The 20,373-nt window shown below is 39.4% G+C and overlaps 3 protein-coding genes across 6 annotated transcripts; 1 reads left to right on the forward strand and 2 right to left on the reverse strand.

Annotated features, from left to right (window-relative positions):
• Window positions 1–1,736: 1,736 nt before the first annotated feature.
• LOC130702476 (adhesive plaque matrix protein-like) lies at window positions 1,737–2,884 on the reverse strand. Its single transcript, XM_057524145.1, has 4 exons — window positions 2,880–2,884; window positions 2,661–2,846; window positions 1,966–2,610; window positions 1,737–1,896 (listed from the first exon to the last, which is right to left on the reverse strand). The coding sequence occupies exons 1-4, from the start codon at window positions 2,882–2,884 to the stop codon at window positions 1,737–1,739; spliced, it is 996 nt and encodes a 331-aa protein (XP_057380128.1).
• A 375-nt stretch (window positions 2,885–3,259) lies between these two features.
• LOC130702264 (coiled-coil and C2 domain-containing protein 1B-like) lies at window positions 3,260–5,580 on the reverse strand. 4 transcript variants are annotated; one of them, XR_009004285.2, is made up of 10 exons: window positions 5,346–5,577; window positions 5,160–5,283; window positions 4,855–4,961; window positions 4,618–4,791; window positions 4,450–4,565; window positions 4,157–4,390; window positions 3,987–4,093; window positions 3,801–3,924; window positions 3,637–3,732; window positions 3,260–3,552 (listed from the first exon to the last, which is right to left on the reverse strand). XR_009004285.2 is itself a non-coding variant. In XM_057523921.2 (10 exons), exons 6-10 carry the CDS (start codon window positions 4,290–4,292, stop codon window positions 3,419–3,421), a joined length of 576 nt encoding a protein of 191 aa, XP_057379904.1. In that variant the 5' UTR covers window positions 4,293–4,390; window positions 4,450–4,565; window positions 4,618–4,791; window positions 4,855–4,961; window positions 5,160–5,283; window positions 5,346–5,580; the 3' UTR covers window positions 3,260–3,418. The 4 variants fall into 4 exon arrangements, 1 of the variants encoding a protein (XP_057379904.1); XR_009004284.2 differs by having other exon boundaries at window positions 3,794–3,924; XR_009004286.2 differs by having other exon boundaries at window positions 3,665–3,732; window positions 5,346–5,576.
• A 356-nt stretch (window positions 5,581–5,936) lies between these two features.
• LOC130702260 (O-glucosyltransferase rumi homolog) lies at window positions 5,937–7,873 on the forward strand. Its single transcript, XM_057523915.2, has 5 exons — window positions 5,937–6,140; window positions 6,292–6,463; window positions 6,729–6,930; window positions 7,008–7,286; window positions 7,397–7,873. Exons 1-5 carry the CDS (start codon window positions 5,990–5,992, stop codon window positions 7,814–7,816), a joined length of 1,224 nt encoding a protein of 407 aa, XP_057379898.1. The 5' UTR covers window positions 5,937–5,989; the 3' UTR covers window positions 7,817–7,873.
• The last annotated feature ends 12,500 nt before the right edge of the window (window positions 7,874–20,373 follow it).

The raw sequence follows: 20,373 nt of genomic DNA on the forward strand, positions 1-20,373 counted from the left end.
TATGATTGGCTTAGGACGAGGAAACGAGGAAATCACAATAGATATAATTTGTGTAACGACTAATGAACATGTAATTTTTCTTTTTCGTAGTCGGTCATTATAAGAAAAACGTTCTACATTCAGCCTCAGATATAAATCATTTGAAAGGTTCACGTTTCATCCATCCAGATGCATATTCAAAACTCATGTCATGCAGCAGAAAGACGAAAAGCGGAAGTGGATCACATAAAGGGCTCAATCTTAAACGCATAACCCAAAAGGTAAACTAACGTTCAAAAAATCCTTTTTCGAATATTCATGGTGACAACTGAATGGACTGCAATTACGAACAGCATTATCAACTAGACTTGATAATTCCTGGGAATGTAGCATAGGTCATTGTTGTCAAATGCGCAAATTTAGAAAGCGAAGTCATTGAAGTATTGTGGCCCACTAGGCGTAATGAGCTAGATACAGCACTACTTATACGTGTATACGAATGCCAAAAATAAGTAATGACGATCCTAGATTGTCTCCAACTTATTTTCCCTACACAAATGGAATAACACAGCCAATGCATGAACGCATTAATGCCAATATCGGCCGCCAGGTGATATGGAGTGTTCTTGCATATCATTCACGGTGCGTGATGCCACACCCTAATTCGTGATTACTAGATAATAATTGAAATTTGAAACATTTACTTAAGTTTTTTGTTTTATAATTACCTTGGATGTTATTTATCATCATTTTCTCGATACAGTTCACTTATTACATTGTACAATAGTTTCGCCGAATTTAAATGGGAGTTAGTTTAAGACGGAAATTGCCGGTTTGCGTTATCAACCTGTTTTGGGGTCGTAATTCACTGTATATAATAGTTGCGTGAACATTTTAATGTAGCGGTACTATGACTGGGTATGGCACCCTCCCAATGATGGGAATACTAGTAACCAAGAGTCTGTAAGCAATTACAACTCGAAACGTCAAACGTTGGTATGGGATTGGCCCACCATTCCAATGCAAAACTGAATAGAGATGTAAGAGCTATCAGCTGATGTCAGGATGGATCGAATCAATAGCTGTACTATACGATTCAGTCTATCCTGGCAGGTCTGGAGGTTACTAGTATGTCAGTCAAGTGCTTAGCGCAACCATTTTGGCTATTTTCCCAATAACTAAAATCAGAACTGACAAACCGAAACATTTATCTCTGACGAATATTTGAGCATTTCCGTAAAATAGAAATTTCAGAATGAAACAAGGAAATAGCCATTAGCGTTAGAAATGCAAATTGAAAAAAAAAAAATTCGCTATACTATGCTATTCAATCATAAAACGTGAAGGGTAGATGGATTTTAACCACAACAATTAAACAATGCCAATGCGCTACCGCAGTGAATCAATGCGACTTTGTGCTACGCAACTGAATATATAAATTCATGGTAAATTTATAAATACACATGATATAGTTCTTGCACATATGCACTAATGCATAATCGTGCTAAGAAATTACGATATTGTACGAACACAAATTTAAACCGCTTCATCCGCTTTATGTGATAAAGAATAAAACCAAAGGAATTTGGTAACGGCATTATAGCTGTATTGAGATTCCATTTATAAACCACATTTGTATGGAACGACTAGTTAATGCGTAAGTACATGGCAGGGAAATACACATTTCGAAACTAAGACAACAAATAATAAAACAAGATCTGATTCTTCCGTCATCGAGCTTGACGGATAGCGCAATTTCACGATGAATAATGCTTCGGTGGCGCACTGTAGGGGGTGGCGTACGTTGTTGTGCAATAAGCTGGAGCCTCGACGTAGTATCTGGGAGCGGCGTAACTGGTAGTGTAGTACTCTGGCGATTTCGTTGTGTAGTAGTGGGGGGCTTCAGTCTGGTAGTACCTTGGAGCTGTGTTGTGCTTCATTGCCTCGCTCTAGTAGCTGGGAGTGACATACGTGGTTGTGTAGTACGTTGGAGCTTCAGTGTAATAGCATGGTGCGGCATACGGTGTGGTGTTGTACTCGGCTGCCTTTGTAGCGTAATATTGCGGAGCATCAGTGTAGTAAGCGGGGGCTGCGTAAGTTGTGGTGTAGTACTTGGGGGGGGGCACTGTATAGTAGCTTGGTGCAGCATACGTTGCGGAGTATTGCGGAGCCTTTGTAGTGTAGTATTGCGGAGCCTCAGTGTAGTAAGCTGGAGCAGCGTACGTGGTAGTGTAGTATTCAGCAGCCTTTGTGGCGTAGTAGCTAGTTTCCACCTCGTACGAAGGAGCAGCCGTTGTGTAGTAACATGGGTCAGCGTGGGACTGCGGGGCTTCAGTATAGTATGTCGGCACAGGGTAGTAAGATGGGGCAGCTGTGGTGTAGTATGTTGGAGCTACGTAGTACTTGGGCGCCTCTGCCGTGGTGTAGTACGACACAGTTGTTGTGTAGCTCGGTGCAGAGTAATATTTCGAGGCCTCAGTGTAGTAAGACGGAGAAGCGTACGTTGTGGTGTAATACTCAGGGGCTTTTGTGGTATAGTAGGTGGGAGCTTCAGTGTAGTAGCTTGGAGTGGCGTAGGTTGTTGTGGAATACACCGACGCCTCTGTGTAATAGCTCGGTGGGGAGTAGTATCTCGGTACCTCCGAATAGTAAATAGGAGCCGCATATGTTGTGGTTAATACTCGGGCGCCTTTGTAGAGTAGTAAGTGGGGGCTGCATACGTAGTGGTGGAGTACATCGGAGCAGCATATGTAGTAGTGTAGTACGTCGGAGCAGCACACGTAGTAGTGTAGTAGGATGCCGTAGTGTAGTATTCGGGCGCCTTGGTCGTGTAGTACTTGGGGGTTTCGGTGTAGTAGCTAGGGGCACTTTATGCTTCGCTTCCATTTAATATAGCCTACTTCATATTGAAAGTGATCCCAATAGTCTCGAGTAGTTAGTTATTTCTCAACTATGGTTGAAAATTGCGCTGTGATTGGGAAAACCAATTTTCTCATTTATCTCTTGGAAAGGTTCATGAGATCAATGCCCTTTCGGCAGATCAAATCCACATTCCTCTGTGAATTTTTATGTCACAAACAATAAATAGAGATCATAAATTATGCAACACTCATCGAGTGGACTGAATGACCCTGCAGTGGAAGCCTTGATCACATTCGTTGAAAAGATGCTGGCCGAGTAGCGATGCCACTCAATCGCCGAGACAACGGTTGGGCACCTGGCCCAAAAGACATTTGAAAAATAAGTTTTTTTGCAAAAAAAAAGAAATGAAACAACCAACTGTTATACATAAGTGTATTAATTCTACTGTTATGTTTTCAACATTTATTAAAAGTAAATAAAAAAAAACAGCTGCTAGAGGAAATAAACTACTGCCATTTCAGAAAGGAATAAAGGCAGGTAGGATTTATTAGAAATGCATTTTCAAGCGCACAGCCCATTATTGTTTGAAGTTGGAGATGGACAGGCAGATCCAGCCGTTCCTTGCTCGTAGGCTGGTGAATCGATAAAATTTCCAGCTGGACCGTAATTGCACACGTACAATCGATTGTACGGAAACTTGACACCAAAAACCTGTTCAAAAATATGTGTAAACACAAATATTAATATATTTGGAACGGAAACGTTTCTTGTGTAAAGAAACATTGAATTTCTTACAGCTATTGATTGGTAATAAGCCACTCACAGCCTACGGTGTAGGAAGTGGCCCATACAAGTTGGGTGTAATGACCAATGACTTTAGGTGGATTTTCCCTACCATCGAATGCACAAGAGTTAGTAATTAAACGCGATGTAATTGGACGAACCGTATTACTTATTACTTGAAGCTTTTTCAACGACGTTCGGCGGAATACTGTTTTCACTCCCCACTATGTCAACTGAAGGCAAGCAAGACCAATCTACAGGAAGACCTTGCTTTGCGGAATCAACCATCTGATCACATACCTATAATTGCAAGAAGGAAATGATACGCAATCCTTAAAAAAATTATTTAAGGTATGGTTTACTTTGACTAGACGAACAAGTTGCAATGCTGCTGCGTGCTCTCCTGCGCGTTTAGCTTGCAAAGCTGCATTTTTAAACTCCTGTCTACGCGCTAAAGCTTTTTCAATGTCTGAGGTAAAGTAGTAAAAGTAAGAAGCTAGAACGAAACTACAAAAGGTTAAACATTAAATACCTTTTGAAGGCTGAGTCAAAACGCATTCATTGGGTTCCTGCTGATCGATTTCAGCTACAGAATTAAGCACTGATACTCTGGGTGGAATGGGTGGTGCGGTACTTGGAGGTAGAGGGACAACTCGCACGGGCACCATAGGTTTTGGAAGGACAGGAACGGTATTGTCACCTTTTTTTCAAGAAGCTGGTACGTCTAAATTATCTATATTCGTAACGTCTTCTTTCGGAACTACTTCTGAAAGGCAGAAAAATTATCAGTCTACAAATATGGCGTATGGCAAATATGCGACTTACTTGATAAAGTTTTATTAGATTCTGCCAAAGGAGGAGGGATATCTTCCATAGAAATCACTTTTCCTGAAAGTGTTTGCTTCAGCATATCATTTAAAGATTTTACTCCTCTATTAAACCTGAAGGATTTTGTTGTCATCATATGTATCCATGTGAAACAAATTGAATTACCTTCTTGCTCTTATTGTATCACCCATTTTATTGGCATTACTTTCGGCCACTTTATACATTTCTCTCCTTTCATTTAGCAGTTTGATAATTTCTTCTGGATTCATTGTGGGAGCTTGCGTTTGTATCTTTGGAGGTTCTCGATCCTCTTCTTCGCCACAAAGTTCTCCGAGCATCCTGAATCATACAGATATTTACATTTTGGGCTACATTTTTAAGTTTCATTTATACAGAAAGTACCTCAACTTCTGCATCATCTATGTCTGAGATTTCTGCATCAGATGGTATATCAGCCATACTACTAGAAACCAAGGCAGCTAATTCTTTCTCTGAAATCATTTTCCTGGCTGCTTTGAAAGGAATAGAGTAAAAATAAAAGGTAAATTACTACATTATGAATTCATTCAAAAGCAAATGTTGATTTTCATTTTAAAAAACAGTTATTGGTTGTTTTACCTTATTCTCCTAGAACATAAAATGACTTATGTTCAACTATAATACTTTACAAAGTTAACAATGAAATAGTAAAGATTTATAGTGTTTACTTTTTTTTTCACGACTTGGTTGTGTGCCTTTTGTCAAGGCAGCAAGTTCAGCTTCAAGATCATCATCAGTATCTGCTTCACCAACCATCCCATCATTTTGAAACCCCATGTCTAGAAAGCCAAACTGAATGCAGGATACATACTTAGAATATGATGGAAGTGCGAAAACATTTTTTATTAAGATACTTGTGCAAGGTTTTTTGCTTTCACGCCTGCAACAGGTTCATTCGATTTCGATTCGGAGGCAGGATTAGATTTTTTCCCCAATGAGAACATGACAACTTTTTTTCCCGAATACAACTTCACAATTACTTAAGCTGGCCACAAATTGTAAATAACACCAGACGGGCGAAACTTATAACCAGAAAGATTAAAGGGAAGAAGTACCATCGTCTGCTACGTCTTCCGCTGGTAAATAGATTGGGATATCGATAAGGCGATACATCATTAGTTGATACCGATTTTTTTCGATTCTAGTGTTGGTGATTCTCGCCACAGCGTGAGGCGTGAGCAAGGCACTCAGCCACCGAACGAGCCTTCCATGGCTCCATTCATGAAACCTTCATTAGTGTTAGTTGATGAATAGTTTTTCGTATAGTTCATTTATTATAAAACAGCATGTAAATCTCCTACAAACTCATACTTATAAAACCAAATATTCTACTGAACCCAATATTCTATTCAAACCCACCCTGCTCAAACTTCTATTTCGTAAACTTTGTATGTAGGTCATGTTTTGATGATCCCGTAAATACATCTTGCAACGTAGCAGAATTGCAGAAACAAAATTTCATGGAGATTTTTGAAAGCAATGGAATGTTCGTTTCAAAATGATTACTTACTTTAACTCAATCGTCCAGATCTTTATTTTGTTACTTATTTCCAAACTAGGAGTAGTAAGATGTGTCTCAAAAGGAAACGGATATTGCTTCAAAGAAGATGATTGCAAACAGAATGAAGACGAAAAGTTTGATTTTCACGGTAATGACATGGGTAGCTAGGCAAATCATATTTTTAAAGAAAAATGTATTCATTGGATATGTCTTAATTTCTATTTGCCCTTTCCAACCAAATGCAACCATTAGTTAATTTTAAAAACTGTAATCCCTTATTTGTTTTGCAAATCCTGCAGAAATCAGTGAAAAGTGGAGTGAATTCACAGAACTAATATCTAAGGCATCGGCTGACTATAAACCATGTCTCTTTCAAAACTGCTCCTGCATTACTCCTGTTGTTGACGAAGATTTAAAAGTGTTTCAACATACTGGAATAACAAAGATTATGCTTGACAATGCAAAAGACAGGTAAATTTATTCAATGTTTAATGTAAACAACTGCTCTTTGAACATGTGTGCCATGAATTTTTATCGTGTATTAAAATTGGCTGTTGGCAGAATATTGAACTAGAACCATTACCAGTGTGGCCATAGGTCAGGTAACAGTGTTTCATAATAGCCATATGAAAGCTTATGTTTGTGTTGTCAGCACGATATTTTAAAACATAGCTAGGGTTCTGTATGTATTTTTTTTTAAATTCATAAACATTTTCTTTTTCTCTTTAATAAATAGAGGTACGAAGTACCAAATCATTGGCCACAAACTTTACCGCGAACCTCATTGCCTGTTCCCCTCCCGATGTTCAGGCGTTGAGTACTTTATACTTAAAATCATAAAAGATTTGCCAGATATGGAACTGATCATTAATAGCAGGGATTGGCCCCAAGTTAGTCGTCATTTCGGGGAACTTTCACCAGTATTTTCATTTAGCAAGGTGCTGTTAAGTTTATAGGAATTAAGGGTATTGTATTAATGAAAAATACATGTATAAATACTCCTTGTATTTGACAGACGAAAGATTATCTTGACATAATGTATCCTGCTTGGACTTTTTGGGAAGGAGGTCCAGCTATAAGTCTGTATCCCAGAGGCTTGGGACGCTGGGATCAGCACAGGATATCAATTGATAAAATGGCTGCCATGTATCCTTGGAATGAGAAGAAATCACAGGCGTTTTTCCGAGGATCAAGAACTAGCTCGGAGAGAGACCCATTGATTTTACTCTCGCGTGAAAGGCCAGATTTGATCGACGCTCAATATACGAAAAATCAGGCCTGGAAATCAGATGCGGTATGTAGCTACCATGAATTTGCTTAATTTCTTTTGTTCAAATTAATTTCCATATCCCATTGGATATACTTTTATAAAAGAATATGACTATTATATTTTCGCATGTTTAGGACACTCTTGGTGCTGCGCCGGCTAAAGAAGTCAGTTTAGAAGATCATTGCTCCTATAAGTACTTGTTCAACTACAGAGGTGTTGCCGCTAGCTTCCGCTTCAAGCATCTCTTCCTGTGCAAATCGCTCGTATTTCACGTTGGTGATGACTGGATTGAATTCTTCTATCCAGCACTGAAACCGTGGGTACATTACATTCCAGTGCCGAGTAGCGCAACGCAACGTGATTTATTGCGGCTCGTCCGCTTTGCGCAGGAAAACGACGATCTAGTTTCACGCATCGCCGCTAGAGGGTATGAGCTGATCTGGAACCATTTGAAAATGAGTGACGTCGAGTGTTATTGGCGGTACTTGTTGACTGAATATGCCAAACTTCTACGATTTCAACCTCAGCTAGATCGCAACCTCATTGCGATTTGACTTCATTTTCTCTGTTTCTCTCACGTGATTCAACTGTACAATACACTTGATAGCAAAATTGCATCGTTTCGCCTTTTAGCTCCCTTTGCCCAGTACAAAATAGCATCCGCAACCAGCCGCAAATCACCTCATTTTTGTTACACTAAAAAAACTTCGTCTTTGTAACGATAGTCGTGGCTTTCATCTAAATTTCCGGTGTGAAATGTTTCCCCTATTTAATTCGTGCGTGCCTCCTTGTGCTTTGGTGTCATGAATCTTTATCCGTTTCTCAACACATCGTGCTGGCCAAGCGAAGACAATCGGATTGCGTCAACCTACACGGCTGGTAGATGGACGGCGTGCCAGCGATAGAGTCGTCCGTCTATGGAGCTGCTTGGGAGTGTCATGTCGAGATAAAAAGAAAAAAAAGGAAGAAGGAAAGAACAATCGGGCGCGAAGTGGAAAAGAAAAAGCAACGAAGAGAGGCAAAAGATGAGAGACAAGAAAAAGAAAAAGGGGAGAAAGAAGGCTTATTATATGAGCTGGAGGCATTGTCACTACGATGAAGATGCACGTTCAGAGGCAACGAGAAAAGGAAGACGACAAATCTAAAGCGTTCGTAATACGCGGCAGCAGTTTCCAGAGAAATCGAGCGCTCCAATCGGTTTCTCATCGAGGTTTCAAGTTTCTTCGTTCTCGTTTTTATTTTATTTTATTTTTTTCTTCTCATTCTCTCTCTCTCTCTGCCGTGCCAGTCGCAACGTTTCTTCGGCCAGTCGAAAACACACGCACACACGCGCGCTCGCGCGGCCATAATTGATTAGATCGTAGAGACCCACACCTGATAACCGAAAGAGAAATAAATATATACGAAACTGCCATAGCTATATACGGCATGTAAGAAACTTCAAAAAAGATGTGTAGCTTCATCAAGCGCGATGCATATTGAGTTGATTGATCTCCTATCGTACAGATTGTTTTACGACTCTTTAAACAAGCATACTTCTCCCCTTTTTCTTTTTTAAATATTTATTTTCTTTTTAATCTTGTCTGTTTTGGGATTTTTTTTTCTTTCTTCTCTTGTATATGGACACGTGTAACCCTGATTGCTTTAATAGGTGAGATCGACATACCTTTAAAAAAAAAAATGAGTGTAACGCCAAGGCAAATTATCGTAATGGAAATGATTTGGTTTTTATTTATTTCGTGTGTTTGGAGATTGTTTCGCTTGAGAACTGAAATGGTTTCGGAATTTTGAAGAGAAATCATGGGAAAGAAGAGGTGGTACCAAACGGTTCTGTCATCCACACACACAAAAATGTTTTCGCTTCGAGAGTTTGGCTCGTCTCATCGTCCGTTCCGAAACGTCCGGCGAAATGGTTGCCAGACAAGCGCGCGGCCGCAGCCGGAGCCCACTTAGCGCATCGTGATGAAGAGGCGTAGACAATCGTTATGAATTCTCTTTCCTCCACCTCCATATGTCAAAAGGTGGGATGCAACACGGCGCTCCATTTTCTTCTTGTTAAAGAACCGAAAAAAAAGAGCAGGAAAATTTAAGAAAACAAAAAAAAACTTAATGAAATATTGGGCTGTGGTAAATGGAGCCAAGGAGATGAAAACTACAGTATGGCTAAGCATTTCTTTACTTTAATAGGTTATCACCCTCTTTTTCCCATTAAAAACAGAATTACAAAAGTACTAACGTTTAATGCATGTCAGACAATTGCTTGAGATTTCGCCATTAAGAACTTAACTTTTGTCGTTTCGAATTGATTGTGCGATGGGGTATTGGCTCACATAGAAAGGTAATTGTGCAAGTTCAGTGCTGTTGCCATTTATACCTGCGGGTCGTTAAAAGGATTTGTTTTACTTCAAAAGAAAAGAAAAGCTAGGACAATAGGCGTGGGGCACATTCGATTGGGCTGCTGGGGGGGGGGGGGGGTCAACTGTCTCTTGCTCATTTTGACCAACGAGCCCCGATTTATACACATATTTTTTATTTTTACGGTTATTTATGTTGCCCCTTTTTTTTTCGCGAGTCAGAGGGAAGAAAAAAGCTCTCAGACAACATCACTATAGCCAGCAGCCGAACTAAACAATTGACTAGGGCGCCGTGTCTGATTACCTGCAGCCCTGCATAAAACTGCTCTTCTATCCGTCGCAGAGTAGGTCTCTAGCACGACATCATTCTCCTTTTTTTTTTCCCTTTTGGGGCCTTGTTCTTTTGGCAGGTCTTTAACAGAACAGAAGAAAGCGAGTATATATGCCTAGGCATGGTTGAACGTATAAGAATGTGTGAGCATTAAAGAGGAACAGATAGGCTAAAAGACGGTAGACATAGTATAGGCCTATACAGACCTAATGGATTTTTTCTTCTCTCACTCTATATTGCCCAGCGGTTTCTCTACTTTTCGTATAGCTCTCTATACATTCACTAGGTCTACATACCGTAGAGATGGCCGGTTGGTAGGCAATACTGGCGCCGGAGTGGTAACGAGCCGCAATTACAAGTAATTGGAAAAAAAGAGATAGAGGGGAAAAAAAAAGTGAGTAGTGAGATAAAACTAACAGTAGAGAGAAAAACAACAAACATAACCACATCAATAGCTCAGGAAAAAAAAAAGCAAGAAAGCATAATCAATATTGCATTAGCATAGCTTGATTGGAACACTAACTTGTACCTTTAAAAAAACGAAAACGGCTAAGGAACGGAATATAATTCGCTCCTCTAACAAATGAACGTCGAAACAACGAACAGATAAACAAATAATAATTAATAATGAAAGCCGAATGCAAGTAGTGAACATGTGTATTTTTTTAATTTTTTCGCTATAATGTTATTGTGAAGACCAAGCAATAAAATACTGTTCTCCTAACACTTGTAAGATTGTGAGTGAAAGAATGAATTTTCTGACAAAAGATGGAGACTCAAATAGTTCGCCATTAATAAGGAAAATAAAAGGAATTTTATCAGGCTTATTATAAACAAAGCCAAAGAAGGACACGAATGACAAAATTAAAAAAAAAGGGGCGAAGAAGAAATTGAAAAGAAAAAAAAAACGAGTTCCGGTTGGTTTCCTTTTGCTTGGAGATAATGAGGGCGGCTTCCTCGATTGTTTCAACTTCTACCTTTGCGTGACATTCTGTTTTTTGTTTTTTTTTGTCTGTTTTTTTCTCGTTTCGGCCATTAAAAGAGTCAAACAGTAAGGCTCTATCGGTGGCAGCGCCTATTTTTTCCTCTACCTGTGTCGTGTTTGCGTGTTGTACGCCATTTTTTTCTCTCCCTACACACATAAACTTTTATTCCTTCTTTTTTTTTTCACTTCGTTGTGTTTTTTTCATTGATTTTCTCATTTTCATTTTTATTTATTTTATTTCTGTTAAAAAAAAAAAATATATTTCCTTCTCAATTTTGACCTGCTGCTGCAAAGCCACTGGCACGGAATAGCCCGGGCTGCTCACTTGTCCAGATTGGCTTGTCAAGGCTGCTGGACCGTAAGTTGAGAAACAACGACACTTTTCTATCTTTTTTTTTTTTTTTTTTTTGTTTCTTTTTTGCTTGCTCGCTCTTTGCTAGATCATTAAGAAAAACAGGAAACGGACAGTTGACTAGACAGGTTCTCTCTTTCTCACAACACACTGTCATCCCCAGGTCTTCCCCTCCACGCACCATCGTATATATTTTTTAAATTTTCTTATATGTATATATATATTTTTTCCTTGTTTTCCAACAAAACGAGACAAAGATGAAATGTTTCCTTTTACTTTGGTATAGTCCATTTTGGCATTGCCAAAGTAGCGCCACTACGAGGGACGGCTGGTGACGGCCAGACTGCTGTTAGACACATCAACGCAAAAGGGCCTCCATGTGTCCCTTCGATAAGCGCTAACATTCTACAGGTAAAATGCGTTGGGAGGGTAACTTTAAAAAAAAAACAAAAAAAAAAAACTCAGAGAAGATGTGTATTGCTAAACTTTTTTGGCGGAGTTAATCGCAGACTGTCGAGTTGACATCGGGCACGCAGTTAAAAATAATCGTTAAAAAAAATGGGATACAAACACACGCACACACAAAAAAAAAAAAAAAAATACATGACGCATAGAGAGAGAGAGAGGCTATACGGTGAACGCGTATTCAAATGACAGGGAGGTGGTCTTCGAAGAACAGAAACAAACAAAAAAACATAACCTGTTTGGTTCTCTATCTAAAAAAAATTCTGCTTTTATGCGCGCAAGCTGTTGGCTGTTGGCTTGTTTTCTTTCACGGAGAAGAGAACACGAAGAAAAAAAAAAGACATCGCTTCGACGGTTTATTCTCTCGCTTGGCCAACGCGAGCTGCTGTTGGTCGCTGGAGTCCTTTAAAAAAAAAATAGATTTATGAAAAAAGAAATAAAAATAAAGAGAAAACGGAGAGAAACGGAAAGAGAACTGACATCAGGCACATAGTCTTCGAGAGGGCGTGCGACGATGGCGTGGAGAGTGCGTACAATTCTGTGGCCAGGTGAGATAAACATCTAAAAAAAAAGGCAGAGAACGAACAAGGTAGAAAAGAAAAAGACAGAAAAGGGAGAGAGAGAGAGAGAGAGACAGAAGGCATAGATGTCACGCTGCAAGTCCTCGTACTATAGCCTACAGAAGTATATATATATATATAGTTGTATATATATATAGCGCTATATGTTGGTGTGTGTGGTCATGTGCAAGTTGCACGATGATCGATGATGGCCAGGAGAGCCAGAGCGTAGAATGTCGCCGGGGTTTTTCGAACTTGTTTCCTTGTTACCTTATTTCTCCACCCCTCCACCCCTCCTCCCTGTTTTTCTGCTTATTTTCATTGTTTTCCTTTTTTTTTTTGTGTTGTTGTTGTTGTTATATCTAACGCTACGATCCGTAGCACGACATCCTTCTTTATGCTTTGACTGAGAGATCGAACCCAATTTTCTTTCTCGCTCTATTCCAACCTTCCTGTTGTCTTTGTAACGCCCACTAACGTCACCTCATTCGAAAAAAAAAACCTCTTTTTCTTTTTTTTTCCCTTCTTCTTCTTGTTCTCTTGCTTTTCTTTTTTTTTTTCAGCTTTACGATCGTGATCGATTGGCTAACGATGGCGCTTAGACAGGACCATTGCAACGTCCGCCCGACTCGATGCATCTTCAGTTTGTTTTTTGTTTTTTTGCCCGTGTTTTTGATGACTGTCGTGTTCATACGTGCGCTGGACACACATACGCATGCGCTCGAGTTGTGGACAAAAAAAACAAAGGGAAAGACGGTTGAAATCAAAAGAGCAGCGCTAGGCAGCAATTGATGATGATGAAGAAGAAAAAAAAGACAAAGAGATAGGGTCGGTTTGAAATGACATGCTGAAGAATGTCGTCCCTACTAGAAAATAATTCATCTACACTTTGGCACCAAAAAATGTCTCGACTTTCTTCATAATTTTTAAATCTCCTTCTTTTTTTTTTTTTTGTTTTTTTTTTTGTCTTACTTGTTTTTCGTGTTTTGTCTTGATGTGGTCAAGACATCAAGTCCCCATCGCCATGGCCGAATAAAGCAGCTATTGGGACTTGGGTAAGTGTTGCGTGTGTGTGCTTTTGTGATGAAGAAGAAGAAAGAAACAAGAAACGTGCCGGTCGTTTGAATAATGAACAAGCCGTGCTTTCTTGACGGCAGGGGAAGAAAAGAAAAAGAAAAAAAAAAAAAAAAAAAAAAGAATAAAGAACAAGCCAACTGTATTATACGAGGACATTGTTCTCAAAGTCTCTAACAACTAACAGCCCTCACAGCAAACGGAGCGAATAACAAGACCCAGCACCTCTTTACTTCCATCCTTTTTTTTCCCAAAGAGAACGAAAGAATAGATAAGTAGAGAAATTAAAATAGATGGACTGCGCAAGAGCCGGTAGTGCTGGAAGGGAGGCAGAAATGATAATAATAATAAAGAGCTTGTCGTGATTGTTATAAGAGCACGTTCCGCGCGCCGGCAACGTTCGTCGTGCGCGCAGAATTTCCAGAAAGAAAAACAAATGGAAGTAAAAAGAAAGGAGAACGACCGAGAAAAATATTTTTCAAAAAATGAGGAAAAAAAGAAAAAGGAATTGGAGGGGAAAGAAAAAAAAAAAAGATAGAGACCGTGCTGTTGTGTGTGTATGTTGTGTTCGGCAATCCCGCGCGTTAAAGAATGGACCGCAACTTTGCATATCATTACACCATCGCCGGCGCGTCGGGACGATCGAGTAGGAATGAGAAAAGACAAAAAGGAAACAGGAAAAAAAAAGGAGTAAATAAATAAACAAAACAAAATAACAAAAAAAAAGGAACACAAGTGAAACATTCAAAAAGAAAAAAGAGAGAGAAAAGCAAAACAACACTTCTTTTCTTTGTTGCTTTCTCATTTCGTATAAAGCCCGTCTTGCTCCTCCTTTTCTTTCACCGGGCTTGATTAGATTTCGACCAGCAGGTTATAGAATCATCTAGTTTGTAGATCGCTTCGCCTCGCCTTTCTCTCGATAAGATTTTTTAAGGGGCGGCCAGTCGCCAATTATTAGCCCGGGCTCTCGAGTTAATTGGAGCGCGCGCGCGCATCTCCGTGAAGAAACACGGGCGATAAGTACGCACTATCTATATATACCCGTTCGACACGTTTACGTGACACAAGTTTGGATTCATAGAGCTGTTAACATGATATCCATCCCGTTTGTATCTTTTTTTTTTTTTTTTTTTTTAGTTTTGTTATTGTGAGATTAGAACATTTTCGATTGCTATACGTGATTAATAATTAATTACGCCGTTTTTATTAGGCCTATATTCAAATGGTAACACAGAGATAGTTAAAAATTAGACTGGAAATATTTAAAAGGAAGACTAGACGATTTTTTCTTTCATTTTTTTTTTTATTTTTGAGGGGGTTTATTTCTTGTTTACTCATTGATGAACAAATGGCATTCACAAGGGAAAATGAAGAAAACGAAATTGAAGAGGAAGGCTGGCACGTCAGAGATGATTATAACTTGGATAGGTTTTGCCCCCTGTGTGTGTGTGTGTGTGTGTACATATCGAGGGCTTTTTTAAGTTGCTGTTGGCCTTGATGTTGGGTGTGGGAAACAATGGTTAATTTCACGTTAATACCTGTTCGTGACTGTTGCTCTCGCCTCTTAGTTGTCCCGTCCGTTGCGTTTCGAATTGTAAAGCGACTGCGTGCGCGCCGTGTTGGCCGAAGAGCAAACGAAAGTCAAAAACGGCCGGTCCATTTCAATGATGAAATGTATCAATAATAATCCAATTGGAACGAGGCTGTCATTAGAACGTCGTTGCCCGTCCATTACGCTTGATCGAATGCCGTCCGAGCGAGCACACAAACTGCTCGCAGCTCTTTTTTCTTTTGCTCGCCTCTCTCCTTCGCTCTTCGTTTTATTCCTATTTATTTTTCGTCATTCTTCATCATCCCCAATTTTTCATTTCGTTTTTTTTTTTTTTTTATTAAACCCCTCTTTCAACATTAATTTTCTGACTTGTCTGCACGCTGCACGTAAAGACGCTTTAGCAATGGACTCGGTGTCACGCCAGTTCCTATTTCGTCCACTTTACTCGTGCAGCCTTCGTGACTTACAACACCTCCGTTGGCTCTGTGCCTTGCCTTCGTTTCAAACGAAACTTTAGCCAGTCAAATAGGCCCGTGTGAGTGTACATAGAAAGTATAGAGTCATAAAAAAAAAGAAAAGGAGAAGAACGCGCTAGAAATAAAAAGAGAAGAAGAAGAAGAAAGGATCCAAAAGAGAGAGAGAGAGAGAGAGAGAGAGAGAGAGAGATGGAGTGTGTTCATCATGGCTCGAAGAGGAGGAGGCACTGGTAGGCGTGGTCGTGTTCTTCTGATCGAGAGGGTTTCCCTCCCTCAACTGTTCTTATGGCATTTTCTCTTTCTCTTATGGCTTACATAGACACACACGCAGCGTAATTTATGGCTGTTGAATGCTGTGTATACACACAAGACAAACATTGCGGTTAATCTTCATCTCTCTCCCCCCCCCCTCTTTTTCTTTTTCTATTCATCCTTCATCATCACCGCCACTAGCAAACTGTGAGGATGGCCGAAAGAAAGATCACCGTCCACCACGCGATGATTTTTGACGCTCCCAAAAAAAAAAAAATGATGATTGAAAATTCAATTGACATTTGAAAGAAATGCATTTTTTTAACGTGGGCATTTGATAATGACATGTGTGTTCGTATTTTGTTGGGTCTTCGTAACGTGCACGTCAGATGATGCAATCCAAAATTTACAACCAAATTTTTCATGGAATTTTTTTTGTGTGTGTGTGTTTGGTGTGCATGAATAATTTTCCGTGTATTTATTGGATGCAGTGCACCGTTCGTTATGGCGGCCGACCCGGCGGGTCCTGATTAAAACGATGTATTAGATCGTTTGGTTGGCTTTCTCTGGTGTTGTCCAGGCTGTTTGGATTTTTATGCGGCCGCAGCTTTTTCTAACAGGTCATAGAAAGGGGAAAAAAAACAAAAATATAGAGAATCGACGATCGCGGGAATGCACCACCCTAGTCTGCCTCCAACTTGTTATGTGGAGGCTATAGGCCTACATAGACGCGGCTTTAATTATCCATGCAACTATTCAAGTTCATTAGTGAATTTTGTAATCGAGCAGGTGCCGCTGCAGCGCCTTGCGGTTCGACAGATTAATGACGTTGGGCTTATTATCATTTGTTTTTTTCTTTTCTCTTGTAGCGCTTTTACTTTTGCATATATCTATTTCCTCACTTGGCGAGGGCATTTTGTTTCCCTACGAAATTCCCGCTATTCGAATGATTGTTTTTTTTTTTTTCGTTTGATTGTTTGACCAACTTCTCGTGATTTCTCACGAGGTTCTTGTCCAGCAGATGCAATTATCAATGCGACAGGATCGCCGATGAAAATCGTTCGAGTTGTTCGGTGTGTTTGGCTTTTGTTTTTATCAACGCTTGCAATATATGTCGTATCCCATGGCTTTCCATAGACTTTTTTTCTTCTTCTTTGTCCTGTTCGTGAGAAACACGTAAAGCAACAAAAAACAAAAACAAAAACGAAGAGAAAAAGAGAAAATGGAATTAAAAAAAAAAATTAATACTTAAAACAAAAGAAGTGAGATGGGAAAAGAGAGAAGGAACAATGAACAGCAGCGCACCTGCGTTGAATATTTAATGAGCCAGAAAAGAGACGACTTGACATATAAGTCACCCGTACAGAGTGCGCGCTTGCGTCGCTGCAAGGCCCCAATAAAAAAAAATAAAAAAACCTGCTGCTGCAACACACCCATCCAAAAAAAAAAAAAAAAATGTATATAAACACATTGCTTCGTAACGAGCTGCAAAATGGCCCGGCCATAGAACGCGCGCAAGTCTAATATTTAACGCATAAAAGTAATATACAAAAAAAAAAAACCCTAATCTTTCTCTTTTTTTTCCACCATTTAACTCATAAGTGGCCATCGCACAAGCGTTCGCTATGCACGGAATAAAAACGCAGCACATTCAATAAATAAAGAATAACAGCTATATAGCGCGCGTACGCGGCATACCATTAACCGCAGCAGGAAGAGAGCTGTTTCATATATTAATCGCCTAATTTTTTTTCTTTTTCTAACTAAAGTCCCGTGTTCATTTACGGAATCTATTCGTTTTATATATGTGTACATATTCCAGGTCATCGCGAAAGGATTACAATGGATTACGAGGCGCAGATGGCCCCCCCCCCCCACGGCTGTTGGTGCGTATTGTATAAGTACCGGCGTGTATATATATATATATATATATATATATATACGTATATATACTGGCCGCGTATAATAACCTGCCCTCTTTATTTTTTTTGTTTTTTGTTTAATGAATGGCTAAATTATGCGCTTCCATTAGAGGGGGGTAAGAAGAATGAAGCGGGCTATTGAACTTAAGGGCTACATCCACCGGACAAAATTGCAATTAAATTCACTCTCGATGATTTCAATTTCGGAAATTTAGGTTGTTTGGTTGTTAGAACCATTATGGCGTAAAAATACTAATGAGCTCTCTCTCTCTTTCCAATTGCACTGGACTGTCAAAGAGAGTCCAAGAAGATCTCCGGAATGCGACAAATGCATCCAAGTTTGAATTGGAGAAAAAAAAAAAAGGGTCAATTAAACGTCTGTCTTTCTCCTACTATTTTCCCTTCATATTTCTTTGAATCTGGTTTGGGACAAACGCAACAATAACATTAAAAAAATACACATGAAAAAACAGGGAAAAAAAAGGGAACAGCGAGAAATACACAAGGAATCAAACCGTAAAGTATAAGAGTGGCATTGTTAGTCCCGTGTGTTTGTTTTTGTTATGCCCCCACTCTTACTATTCTCAAACATGATAAATCTTTCTTTTCTTCTTGCCCTCTTCTCTGTTTCTATTGTTGAACGGTGAACAGGCAACAAGCCAGCGAAGAATTCGGCCCACCAGCATGCGTGTTTTATATTAATAGATCGTAGTTGAATTTATTGATATCTATCCGTATCGATGGGTAAAAATGTCCATCGTGTTTCTGGTTTTTCTTTTTGAATCTTCGTGACCGTTGTGAAATGGTGGGGAAAAATGCGGGAAAATAGACGTGGAAATAACCGGACACCCCGCCCAACACGCACACACATATGCAAACACGAGCAGAGCAACAAAAAGGGGGCGCTTTTACACTTCTAGTGAGTGTAAGATTATCATTTTCTTTTTTTTTTTCTATAATACATGTATCTCGCTTTCGCCCTCTTTCTCTTCGTGTCTTCCTTGTTTTCCCCATTCTTTTCATATGTAGGAGCCAATGCCACGCACAGTGATCGTATAGCATTCCACCACCATCTTTTGATATGTAAATCAATTGGTTTTTAGGGAATAGCCCTTCACCTTACGGCTATATAATCCTCGACATAAAGCTAAAGATATGGGGGCTGCTCTCGAAAGGCCATCCTCACAGGCTGTGTTATGCAGAGCACACATATTTCTACAGGCTGAGAAAAAAATCGTTCTTGGTCTCGGAAATTTGGATTGCACTTTAAGAATAATAAAAAGAGAGAAAGAGATTTAATTTAAAAAAAAATTGAGTTCAATTTTCGCCGCATCGTTTCTATTTTTCCGAGTTTTTTTTTTTTTTTTTTAAACAAACACACGTCAAAACCAATGAGAAACGAAAAAAAAAAAAAAAACTATAAAAAAAAGAGAGAAAAAGAAGAAATAAGGTGATTCAAAAACATTGCTATTTGATGATGATGGGTACTCTACCCGGCGGGGTATATGCCGTTTAGTGGGCGTACCGCCCACAGAAGAAGAAGAACGGTCAGTTTGTTTTTTTAATTCGTTATTTTGCTCCTCTGTCTGTATAGACTTGTGGTTTTTTTTTTTTTTTGTCTATCCCAGGTCTATCCCCATTCACACGATGAGAGAGGGTCAAGCGGTAGAGGAAAAAAAAAAAAAAACCTTGTTAGCCGGTCGCAACGTGTGATTAAGAGCAATTCATCATCAACGACGCCGCTATCCGCCATGCAACTGTTAGCCCGAGCGCCGGTTTAAAAAAAATGTTTTTCCAGTTTGTTTTCTAGCACCTCCACGACCCAATCGATGAGCGCGCCGACAACGGGGCACCTGCGAATTGACTTCATGCGAAATGGAAAAGGAAAAAAAAAAAAAAAGAAAACTAAAATAAATAAATAGTTTTTTTTTTTTGTATTACTATATGTACACACAATAGCGGGTTTTGACCAACAATCATGTGATGCGTGTTCGACTGTTGGGGGCGAAAAAAAAAAAGAAATTGCAGCCGACTAATGAGGCGGCAGGTTTTTGAAAAAACACGGGGGGATGCTCAATCCAATCAGGCCGATGTTTGTGCTGTATATACGCGCTGGCTGGGATGTTGGCCCTCACATATTTTTTGTTTTTGTTTTTGTTTTCCCCATTCATTTGGAGTATTTCGCTTTTGGAATATTGGATAATTTGGCACCTGTCTCTTCATTTTCTTTTCTTTATGTAGCTGTTTGCGTGTGTGTGTGTGTGTTTTTTACCAGTTTCGTTCGTGAAAACGGTTAGCTTGTTCATTTCGAAAGGGCCATTCAAGTTAAAGAAAAGAAAAACCAAATATTTTCATAAAAACGTTTGTATTTTGTGATTGTTTGGTTTCTTTTTTTTTTTTTTTTACTAGCCAAAGGGTCGCCAGTCATTTCAGTTTGTCTGTAAAAAAAAATATATATCTATAAAGAATACGCCATTGCAAAAAGGAAAAGTTGTTGTTTGGCAATACGAAACCATTTGTGAGTTCGACTGCTATATAGACGACGTTAAATGTTTTGGAAAACGTTAGCCAACATCATAAAGCGACGCATTCCAACAGTTTGGAGAGAACCGAACAACATTCTTGAGACACGGGGCCCAGGTATTGAGGTAGACGGCGCACTTATCCGAAATGATGATTCATCAGCGGTAGTTAAGCGCAGGGGGGATTAATGACCGTACTATAAAAATAAAAAAAAAAAGGGCCAGAGCTCCCCCCTTTTTTTTTTTTTTTTTTCCTGAATGATGGA

The sequence above is a fragment of the Daphnia carinata genome, chromosome 6, assembly GCF_022539665.2.
Source record: "Daphnia carinata strain CSIRO-1 chromosome 6, CSIRO_AGI_Dcar_HiC_V3, whole genome shotgun sequence".
In the NCBI taxonomy this organism is placed as follows: domain Eukaryota; kingdom Metazoa; phylum Arthropoda; class Branchiopoda; order Diplostraca; family Daphniidae; genus Daphnia; species Daphnia carinata.